At 30.7% G+C, this 12,137-nt stretch overlaps 1 protein-coding gene across 3 annotated transcripts in view; it reads right to left on the bottom strand.

Annotated features, from left to right (window-relative positions):
- bma (SCY1-like protein bma) overlaps nucleotides 1-12,137 on the bottom strand; it is a 91,871-nt gene that overhangs the window by 10,704 nt on the left and 69,030 nt on the right. For 2 of the 3 annotated variants that reach the window (XM_071893718.1, XM_040726176.2), the window contains exons 8-11: nucleotides 11,962-12,107; nucleotides 8,865-9,268; nucleotides 7,401-7,736; nucleotides 7,061-7,341 (exon numbers count right to left, since the gene is read on the bottom strand). In XM_071893718.1, the coding sequence (XP_071749819.1) occupies nucleotides 7,061-7,341; nucleotides 7,401-7,736; nucleotides 8,865-9,268; nucleotides 11,962-12,107 (1,167 nt within the window). The remainder of the gene's footprint in view (nucleotides 1-7,060; nucleotides 7,342-7,400; nucleotides 7,737-8,864; nucleotides 9,269-11,961; nucleotides 12,108-12,137) is intronic. The other variant, XM_071893719.1, reaches the window with a different exon arrangement.

The following is a 12,137-nucleotide window of genomic DNA, read 5'->3' as shown; positions in this document are numbered from 1 at the left end:
ACGTGTAAGGATAAAGATATATATATTTGTACAGAGTTTTTAGAAATAATCCTTTAGACATGTTTTTAAAAAAAAAATTACAAAAAAAAATCAGGAATAATTTAATTTCTTATAAATAAGTATCTTTATACAATATTTGGTAAATTGACTGCGTGTCCACAAAATGACAGGAACTTCTTTGATATTATTGTTATGATCAATTTGACAGAGTATATTTAAAAATCAATCAGTAGGGATTTTAAAAAAATATCCAGATTTAAATTTATAAATAATTTATATAGAATGTGCAAATATGGATATTGTTGCCAACTTTGTTCGAATGTTAAATTTTCTCTTTTTTTTTTTTTTGGAAATTGTAGACAGCGTATGCAGAATGTTGAAATTCAACAATCGCAACCGCTTTCATTATTATGTGGATGGAATCTTCCTAAGTGAAGCGAAGTGACGGAACACAAATTATAAGTATATTATTGGAGTAGGTGGAAAGGGATTCGCACAATTGCCAATTTTAAGGATGTAGAGAGCATAAAAAACGTCTTAAATATGTCATCCCTCAGTTAACCACGGAATGACTTCGACATCAGTAAAAGTTTTAAATATCATATTTTTACAATTAAAACTAATTCAAATTTAAAAACGAGTTTTGTATCTTTTCTAACAAATAAGTTCTGTATCGAATTTAGAATTTTTTATTAAAATAATAATTTTGTCAAAATTGTCAAAAAATCAATAACCCCTGGGCTTAAACCCAGAAACAGGAATTATTGATTTGAGAGTCTCTTTCAAATTTTTCCCCCAAATTTTTTGGATTTTTGAAATTATTTCCAAAAAATGTAATATTGGAAATTTGTTTTTTTAAATTAAAATTTTAATTTTTGAGAATCACTTTAGATTTTTGAAATTTTTTTCAAAAAATATAATACAAATATATGTTTTTTTTCTCAAAAAAATTAAATTTGACATATCTTTCAAAGAAATTCCATAAGAAGCTATACTCCTAAATATAATTCTACGGACGCCCTTGAGGACACTATGCCTTTTTCACAATTGTGGACTATATATTTTGTTGCCATTAGTGGATAGCTACAAAACAACAAACAACGGCCTATCTGTGCATGTGCTCAAGTTCCTTGTGAAACAGCTGCACACTGTATAATTTGCGTCCCGTTGCTAAGCAAAGTTTGTTCATGGTTATTTAAAGGTTCAGATATTTGAAAGAGAAAATATGAAGAGAAAGTAAGATTTTAAACAATACCCAGAAATACACCAACATACAACTTAATAGCCTAGAACAATACCAATATATTACAATAATAAAGATTATGTAAGCGTTTATTTAAATCGACTTTAGAATGGACTTGATTTAATTTTGTGAATACGTAAAAAAATCGAATTACTCCACGATTTTGTAGAAAATTCAATCATGTAATTATTTTTTTTGCAATCTCTTAATTATATGCACACATAAATATTTGATACAAGCCTCATTTTACCTGCAAAACTTTGTACAAATGTCACAATTTAGAGTTTTTATTTATTTAAAAAGTAGGTTTAATTAAGTAAATGATTATTAGCAAAGTACATCTATATACAGTCAGTCTGTCGACTTAAAAACAATCGTACACAAAAATCAAGCAATTTATTCATTTAATTTATGTATAACATATAGCAAAAATCTAGTTAAGTTTGCCTATTGAGAATTTGTAGTGGGATTATTCGCCGCATGGAAAGTTTTCTCGAGAAAAACTTAAAAAAAAACTTATTATGAAATATTTAAAAAAAAAACATTTGTTGTTTTAGACGCCGAATTTCTTTGGTCAATGACAGGTGCTAAATTAATCATTTATTTGATTTTATAAGAAGCTTCAGGAAAGTATCTCAGAACTATTATGATCATATGTCATGGTTATGGGACACATTTTTAAAATTTATTTAGAATTATTTTCCCCATAGGCAGTACGTAGATAATCCTCTCAGATCAGTATTAGCATATAAAAATATATATAGCGATATTAAATTACATTGGAATACTTTCCTGGATGAGTTATTATACACCAAAGTTTATGCAATAGATTAAAACTTCTATTTCCTTTATCATAATAATATGGTCTTTCAAATAAAACCAATTAATTGATCAAACTACCATTATTGGGACAATCAATTTTGGCTTGTTTTTTTAGAATAATTTGTTGATAGAAATGAAGAATAATTTGTCAAAGAATGAAAATGTAATAAACACTCAATTTTAGGAAATATATTCAAACTTTGCTTTGGGTTAACGGCAAAATACATTAAGACGAATATATTTATATATTAAAAACTAAAAAAAATTTCCTCACGTAGAAATCAAAATTTTAATGTAAAGCACAGTTAACTAAAATAATTAGACCAATTATACAAGTAATTATCTAATTATTTTGTATTTGGTTTAATGATGAATTCAGAATTGATGATAAAGAGAGACTCCCGGCCTGTTATATAATAATGTGATCAAAAAAGTATTGATTTTTTTATTATGTACATAAATGATTGAATTATAAATTGTAATGGAAAGGGCTAGACTTTTGCAATTAATTTGTCTAGGATGGATTAGAGAAAAGTAAAAAAAGATTATGGGAAAAAATGTGTGATTCTTCTAAAGGTTGATTTATTTATTACTATTCAAATTAGAATGTAGGAGCATTTTTACATCAGCGAACGAAGTTAAAGGGGGTTATGTTTTTGTCTTTCGTAGGATTTAAGATTACAAATCCATTTTGCTATAACTTTCTAGTGAGTTTGTATACTTTAACAGTAAGAGATCAATAAATTTTGAGGGGCAAGGTCAAAGGTTACGCTCACAGAAAGAGTTATCTACCCAAAATTGACCATAACTTTTGATCAAATTCAGATATGTATATAACTTAAATTAGTTTCATATATTGTTGACGCTTAGAAAAAATGATTTGAGGCAGATTTTCGTGCTCAATAATGCTCTCAGATGCGTTTAAGATAAAAAATGATTTTGCTTTATCTTCTTGGTTATACCATTTGAAAATAAGTTTTAATTTCTGAAGGAATGACTTTCACTTTGGAATAGTCCCAGTACGGTGACAAAGATTAAAAACCTTGAAGTATGAAGGTATATATTTACTTTAATGATTTTTTTTAATATGTGGAATGTTAACATAAAAACAATCTTGAACAAAAGTAAAGAAAATGAGAAAGTCCATACTCGTTTATGGACTTAATATACTTCATAGCCATATTTGAGTAAGTTATAGAATTTGTATTCAAAATTGTGGGACAAGTTAAGATATCCAAGTGTTTTAGCTATTTTTTAAAAGGGTTATTTAATTAAAGATACTTATTAGTGTTGGGGTTCGGTCTGAAAATCCTAGACCGGTCTGGACATGTCTCCAAAGAAAAATTCGGTCTAGTTCGGTTCTACAAAAAATTGTTCTAGACCAGTTTTACAGATAAATTGCTTATAACATGACATCATATATTTTTTTCAATTAGAATGACGTTATATGAAGTTTAAAATAAGATTGCTCGGATTTTTCTTTTGACCCAACCGTCTTTTATACGTATTCAGTATTTGTTCTAGAACATATTGTTACTTTAGAGATCTTTTGAAAAAAAATGACTGACAGTTGATCTGGAAAAAAAAAAGATATCTCATTTTACATGAGACCAAAATTTTTTTGTTATAAATATAATGCAGAGTCAATTTTTAGGAAAATCATTCGAATTTGCTTCTATGTTGACAGTCCACAATTAGAAGTATACCTAGAACTTATATTAGATATGTATGGAGAAGCAACATGGCAATATGTACATGGGTAACACGTGTTTGACTATTTTAATAAAGCAATAATTTTGTCCTTAACACTATTTTTTGTAGCATAAAAATTAGACAATAATACATACATTGACAATTTAGTTATTACAAAATGAGAATATATATATATAAGACTCGTCAACACAAAAGCAAGCTAGGATTCGGAGGTTTTTTTTTGTTTGTTTTTAATTGAGACTTGAATACAATATTGTATTCGTTAACTTTTTGATTTTGCTTTTCCATAAATAACTTTATTAAATTTTTTTATTATTTATTAAATATTTATGGTTTGTCCAAAACCAAAGAATGATAATCATTATAATATTTTATTTGTATCACATTCTGGCTCCATTATTAATTTGTCATATAATTTTTGGGGGATTCCTGAATTATTTTTAAAAGTGAAAGAATGATTTATATTTTATTTTTGGGGTGGCTTAACATCCCAAAGAAGTATTTGTCTTAAGATATGAATGGACGATTTAAAAAAGAAAAAAACAATAGATGATCTTGCTTTCGTTGTCAAAACCTAAAAGGAAAGCAGATACCTGAATTAAAATGTTTCTTTTAAAAAATTAATAATTTTTTCTTTTCTTCAATGTTCCTTTATTTGGGAGATGGAGTTGCACTTATTAAAAGTATGAATAAGCAGTATGATATCGTCAATGAAGTATCTTTTCTTCTTTAAAAACGACTGTAAATAGACCACACGAGCATTGGACTCGAGATAATAGTGATCCCAAGCTAGTTGTCTAGAGAGATACGTCACCATTTATACCGTGTGGTCCATTAAAATATAAACACTTTTGAATTTTAAACTTAAACAAAATTCATACTATAAATAAATGTGTTTCTGAGCTCTCTTAATCCTAAATGTAGCACCCTTATTGGCAATAACAGCTTCCAGGGAGTAGCAGAAGTCCTGCCTTCCATTGTGGATGTATTTCTTTGTCATGGTCCCCATAAAAAGTCTAGCTGACACTAGCTTTGAAGGCCATTGCAGGCACCATTAAGGTGTATTCGAGGGATTTTGCATCAGGACTATAGGGGGAAAAGTTTTAAAAAAAAAAAAGTTCAAAAGAATTTAAAGAATCATCCAAAAGAGTCATGCATAGGGCAAATGGGTGTTCTTTTATTGGTTGTGCCCAAAGTGGCCTCTACACTCTCACAAAGCTCTGGCAACCCCTTTTTTGATAGCGCTCTAGACAGTCCGATGTGAAAATCTGAGATCTCTTGCAGCATGGGACCTCATGTCCTTTTTGACAGAGCCTTCCTCTTCTACAACATTTCGGACTGGCTGATGGTGTAGATGGTAGTCCTGGAGACGCCCAGGGGCAAGTAGTGGGCGATTAGAATTCTTCGATTACATTAAAGTGTAATTTTCTCGAATTGTATCTAAGCTAGAGAGCTCAGATTTGTTTTGTTTTGTAACCAATTATTTTAATATTTCGGACTATGAATTAATGGAATCACTTAATCTCCATTAATTATTGAATCAATAACTCTTCAGATTTCAAGGGACCACATAGTATTTTGTATTTTCTCTGAGTCTCTCGTCCAGAATGGTTTTTTGTTTTTTTCACGAGTACAGTGTTTTGATCAAAACACAATACACTAACTATTTGAAAGACTATTTGAAAGACTTTGTCAGAGTTAAATAATATATCATCAATAAAATGAATAGTCTCTAGACCATGGCCAACATAATTTGGTAGTTAAGCCCATGCAGTAAGCTTGAATAAGTTGAATGAGTAAGTTGAGCACCTATGACATATTTTAGAAGAAAAAAGTATATACTTTGTCATTTTTTATATTAATTTTGGTCCAGATTGCTTTTGTGTTAACGCACGACATATATATATATATTAATCTTAGATTTTTAAAGTGGAGCCTTTTGATATCTCACAACCAGGTATCCTATTCCAGTCATTGTTTGTTGTAGTTTAATGACTGCAAAAACTGTTCAAACTTATTTGAATGCAAGGATTGTTGACATTGCACACTGACTATGTTTATATTTTTATGAAATAAATTTAAATTCATTTAGGATATAGGCTCCACTTTAATATATATTATTACAAGAAATTATACATCAATTCTACTTAAATATTAGTGATCTTTTTGTCTAGATGCAGTTTGTACATTTTCTAATAACTCACCGTATTGTTTGAAATAAGTAGAAAAATCTACTCTCTTTTCTCGTTTCTAACTGGCACCTGTGTATAATTGTATCAAGTGTTAAAACAAATAAAGGTAACAATAAAAATCTACTTATTTTGGTATCCCTAAAATAATTATAAATATTGAATGGCTAAGACAAAAAAAATCAAACAACATTTATTAAGATTAAATCTTTAAATTAAAGTAGCAAAACGGGCCTGTTAGCTAGAGAAGATACATGGTCGTAGTGATATCCTTTTTCCAAACGCAAAATGTCATTTTTATGATACGTCACTCTGTCATTTTCACTTATTTCGTACAAGGCTAAAAAGTGTCTTACTTCAACGTAAAGATGGCATTACCTGTAAATAAAAGCAAGTCACATCTATCCAACATCTGTTGATAGTTACTCACAAAAGGTTGAGTCATTTTGTCCAATAAATTTGCAGCCGTTTCAGTGAGATATTGTGAGTATTTTTGTGAAAGAAAACTAAATCAAGTATCGATTTGTCAGTATTTATTTATTGTTCAAATGGTTGAAACAGCCCGTCACATCTATGTAGCATCTTTTCCCAGCTACTCACCAAATTTTCAGCCATTTTGAACAAAAAATATTTTATGCCTGCTCGATACTCGATTTCGTATCAAAAAACGAGAGTTACATAATAACTGCGCGTGGTAAATAGCTGAAACTTTAATGAGTAACTGTCAATAGATACTAAACACAATTGATTAGCTTTTATTTACGAGTGTTGTCATCTTCACGTTGAGATTTGAAACTTTTCAGAGCATCTTCTTATGTGGCTTTCATTCTCCTTCAAAGAGGTTATTTATGGAGACTGTGTAGTTAGTTATAGGGAGAATATTTAACGCTCCCAACGGACAAAAAAAAAGTGTTGCTACGGCCAGTACCTTGTAGCAATATTGATGACGTGGTCGTTGTTCCGCTACTTTGTTTTAAAGAATGAAATTTAAATTGATTGTATATTTTGAAAAAGGAGTGAAGAACTCGGAAAAAACAACGTGGTATTAAAAGGGTCGCAAAACTAAAATAAAAAAATTTAAGATTGATCTTACTTGAGCCGCAGTTGAAGGAGAAAGAAGAGCATTAGAGGAATAGCGTCGATTTGCTGCAAAAGCAGCTGAAGAATGTCTACGAATGGGAAATCCTATGGGTGTTCCCGGAGCAGATCCAGGCGAGCTTGCTGAAGAACCAAGGAGACCAGACATACGACGATGCCCAGGAGCTGTCAAAACATTATCGGACAGCCTCCGCTGGCCGAAAGCCGCTGAAACACGTAAGTAATTCGTGTTTTCCGGAGAGGAGCCACCTGAGCCGGATGAAGCCAAACTTCCTGCTATAAAAATATATGTTATGATTTGGATGAAGGTATTTGAGTTCATTGAATTTGTTTACTTTGTGAATTTTTTCTATAATAGAGATCTGAAGGGCCTTGAACAACGGATGGCCTTCGAATGATAAGGTTTGGAACTGACACATCAGATACACTATGTTGATAGCGAAGGCGTTGCCATTCTGGTAGTTTTGGAACATCGTCCAATTTGAGTTTATTCCTTTGGTGTCGATCAATAACATCAAACATTTCTTGAAGAACTTCATGTACAACCATGAAATGATCATATTGTAGCTGTGGATTGACCATTTGAGGTATAAGAATAGGTAAGACCTTTGTTGCTATTAGGTTCACTGAGAGTCCATACCTCTTCTCTGTTAACATCATTCGATAAATTTCTATTATTGAGTATAAAATATAATCATTAAGTTTTTTATAATTTGATAATTTTATCATATTAATAGATACAGCCAGTGGTCACTGGTCAGTGGGGAGAGTTTCTTTTTCTTGACAAAGTGTAACTCGGAAAAATATTCAAAATCAGAGAAAAGTTTTTGAAGTTTCCAGGATGTGAAAAAGAGCCATTCCTAATTTCATATACACTACGCCTCTAATTGCCTTATTAAAAAAATAATAACATAATATCCCCTGATATATGGAGTTTTTAACAAGAGAACGGGTTTTTTTTTGTGACCAACAATTTTGCTGTGAACATTTTCCCTGCTAGTAATTTCGTATTTAGGTATTTCTGATGTAACAGAAGGGCCACTGGGGCTCCCTCTATCCAATCAATTTGCAAAACTTACAAGATCTTTTGACCCTTCAATGCAAGGTGTAGCATTTATGCGACATACCCGAATGTTGGCTAATTATGTCGTAAGTTCTTGGTTTTTTCTTCATAAAATAATAACTACATATCAGTTTATCAAAAATGAAAGAGCCTCCTAATTTTCAGTCCTATTGAATAAATTGTTCCTCATTAATATCGTTGATCAATTATGAAGTCATTCAAAATTTAAAAAACTTAAATTTGTTTACCAAAAAGTCAAAATTCATGCATTGAAGGAATTGTAAGACCTCATTTGAAGAAATCAGGATTTTTGTCAAAAAATTCAATTTATGAAGTTGGACTCTTGCTGGCAACAAGTATTGAACAGAACAGACTTAACTTAACTTACTTGACTTAAATTGAGTGATTGTAACACTTTTTATAAATTATCGAAATAAAGCAAGCAATACGAAATTACTTTTTCCCCAACCTAGGTATATTAATTTCCAGTACTTTTTAGGGGGGGACCTAACTTGACAAGGTAGGGTCTGAGATCTAGTACAAAAAGGAAAGATTCACCGGTCTGGGACTAATGGGTTGGGACCATTTCTCTAAAGCAAACATTTGTATAATGCAGCAATTCAATGTATATGATTTTGGAGAGATTTACGGTCCCATTTATTCCAAATTTAAGTAATTTTTCCCACTGATTCGTAACACTGGCTAACAAACTACTGACTAGAAAATATGTACAGACCTAAAACACGAACAAGAACGTTCACATCGTGGAGTTTAACTTCCCATAAGAGAGGCAAAACCTCATCTATAATAGCAGAGCGCTCTAATTTGTCCAGTATTTTTGAGATACATGCCAAAACTGCCAACACGATTTTGACATCTCCACCATTCTGTTCATAGACAATCCGCGTTTTCGGTAATATATCATTTCGAATAATCTCGTCATCAAAATAATCCAACACAGAAGGCACAATACTTACGGCCGCCATTTGGATTTGTGACATTTTACTTTCAAGAGCATTAAATAATAAAGGTAAAATTAGCTCTTTCATGTCTTCATCAGACGTTTTCTCTAAGATTATAGGTAACTTTTCCAACATAGTGACAGATGCTTGAATACTTTTTGGGTTACAAAAGACAGGCCTAAATGTAAATGTTAAAGAATTCGATTAAAACAAATTCTCGTTTTGACGTCATGAGTGTGAATAAAAAAAAATATATATATTGTATAACATTTTATAAAAGATACTATTCATAAGGTGGTAAACGATTTTTATATAACTACTTGACTTCATTAAATAACGAGATGATGTAACGCTCTAAAGAAAGCGTTTTGCTTGAATATATTTTAAATATTACTATATTTGAGAATGATATTGCATAACTTTCTAAAAAATATCTCGATTCGTTTATGAATTGTTAAATAAATATTTACAAAGGACAGTGTGAGGTTATTTGGAAAAACATTTTGTAATATGTTTACAATGTCTTACAAAAACCACACAAGATAAGTTTTATGGATTTGATTGAAACCAAAAAAATTATCGTAGATTTGAGTGAGGATGTAAAAAGCGTTTTGCTTGAATATATTTTAAATATTACTATATTTGAGAATGATATTGCATAACTTTCTAAAAAATATCTCGATTCGTTTATGAATTGTTAAATAAATATTTACAAAGGACAGTGTGAGGTTATTTGGAAAAACATTTTGTAATATGTTTACAATGTCTTACAAAAACCACACCAGATAAGTTTTTATGGATTTGATTGAAACCAAAAAAATTATCGTAGATTTGAGTGAGGATGTAAAAATTATCACTTCATGATTTTTTTTTTTTTTGATTGAAGCATTTTAAAAATAAACCTGCCATCAAAAATTATTTGGTTTGTTATTATTATTGTTTTAACTTGCATCAAAAAAATTATTTTGGTTTTGCTCCAAAAATTATATACAGCAGCAAAGTTGGTCTATTCGTCTGTTTGCGCCTCATCTTTGAGTGTGCACTTAATTTATTAGAACTTTTGACTACCTTCAGCTACATAAGCTGATATTGTAACGAGCGTGTGTAGCTAAAGCTTCGTGCTTCATAATGGAAAAAGAAAAGAACATGAAAGTACGAGGGTTGTTTGAAAAGTACGTGCAAAGTCCAAGAGATTTACACTACCAGCGCGTATTGAGGTTTTGTTTAGTTTGTAGCATTTCTTGGAAGAACACACATCAACTTTCAGCCAGATTAGTATATTTCTTTTCGTTTGGCATTCGTTTGGATCAAGGAAATGGAGAGATATTCAAAAAATGGATGAAAAATAATTTTGTGTGTTGATTAAACATTACTTTAGGAAAGGTAAAAACCTCATTGTACTGATAAGAAGCTGGGTATAAGAACTCTGCACCTTTGATAAGATTAGTTTATAAGTGGTTTCAAAATATTAAGAGAGGTCATATGGTCAGCAGTGACGCTGAACGTTCTCGACGCCTTGTTGAGGGTACTACTCCAAAGATCATAGATAAAATCCATGATATTGTGATGGATGACAGAAAAGTGAAGGTACTTAAGGTTGCAAGTGCTGTGGGCATCTCCATATGGCCCACTATTTCCATTAACTTTTGGACCACAACTGCTGAGGTGTGAGCTAGTGCATTTTAATGATGGAAAATGACTTTATTTGAGGGTCAATCTTGGACGTTTTTCTTGCAGCTAGGCTTTATAACCGTCAAATAACGATAAATATTATGCAATTGCAGTAATTTTACCCTTTTCCGGATGAGGGTTATTCCTTGCAAATCTAAAAGACAGCCCCCATAATCTTCCCGGCCGATTCCTCGATTCAAACGAATGCCAAACAGAAAGAAATCGACCGATTTGGCTTGAAGCTAGTGTTTTTTCGTCCAAGAGATATTTCTAACGAAATATAACCTCGATGCTTGTCCGTTTTGCCATTTCTTTGACTTTGCACGTAGTTTTCAAACGACCCTCGATCATAATGAGGGTGACTTTTACTGAGGTATTTTTTGCACACTTAACACCTACATAAATTAGTTTTAATGAGTGATATTTATTTGAGAATGACTTTAATAATTTAACTTACTCTTTACTCATTATTAACTTAGTTTTGCTCTCAGTCACTCAGTAGAGTTTTTGGATAATGGTCGGATTTCCATTATTGATGATATTCCATTAAGTTATGCAATTATTTAATTCATATAAATCATGGATAGGATTTCAAATCTAATATTTTTTTACTACAAATCACTCGATTAGCAAACATTATTACCTCCACCGATAAAGTTTCACGAAAGTTATGTTTCCGCTTGGGGTTATTTGTTTGTATGTTTATAAGAAGAATTACGGAAGTAGTTTCAAATAAAGCGTTAAAGTAAAGTAGCGCAACAAAGCAAATGTAAACAAAAAAGTTGTTGGAGATAAAATAGTTCATTTATTAAACGATTACAAATACATAATAAGTGTACTGAGCTGTTAAATCAAAAACTTTAAACAGGAAGATTATAATAGATGACAATAACATATGTTATAGGTAAGAATACATTAAATTACGCCAGTTTTTGGTGACACAAAATGTTAAAAACGCAGAATTGACCAAAAACTTTAAACAGATTAAGATACATCACTCAAATCAATGTTAGTTTTTAAAGAGAAAATATTTTAAGCAGTACTCCACTGAGTGCTCATTCAAGTTAATATAAATGACCATCATTTCTTTTATTAAGTTAAAAAGTAATCAAAAAATGTATTGAAATGAAATTCACAATCTAAGACTAAAAATAATATTAATATCCAAATAAATTTATAAAATAAACATTTATATCTCACCTTAACGAGGGTAGAATTATTTTTGTATATTCTTCAGGGCTACACTCTTTTACTAAAAACAAAACAGGCTCTAAAACAGCAGCTAGAACTTCTTGACTACGAATTTCTTGCTCTAATAATGGCCAGCAATGTTGAAACCAGAGTTTCTGTGGTATGAAAATACACATTTGTTAAAT

The sequence above is a fragment of the Lepeophtheirus salmonis genome, chromosome Z (assembly GCF_016086655.4).
Source record: "Lepeophtheirus salmonis chromosome Z, UVic_Lsal_1.4, whole genome shotgun sequence".
Classification (NCBI taxonomy): Eukaryota; Metazoa; Arthropoda; class Copepoda; order Siphonostomatoida; family Caligidae; genus Lepeophtheirus; species Lepeophtheirus salmonis.
This window is presented reverse-complemented; position numbering and strand designations above follow the sequence as displayed.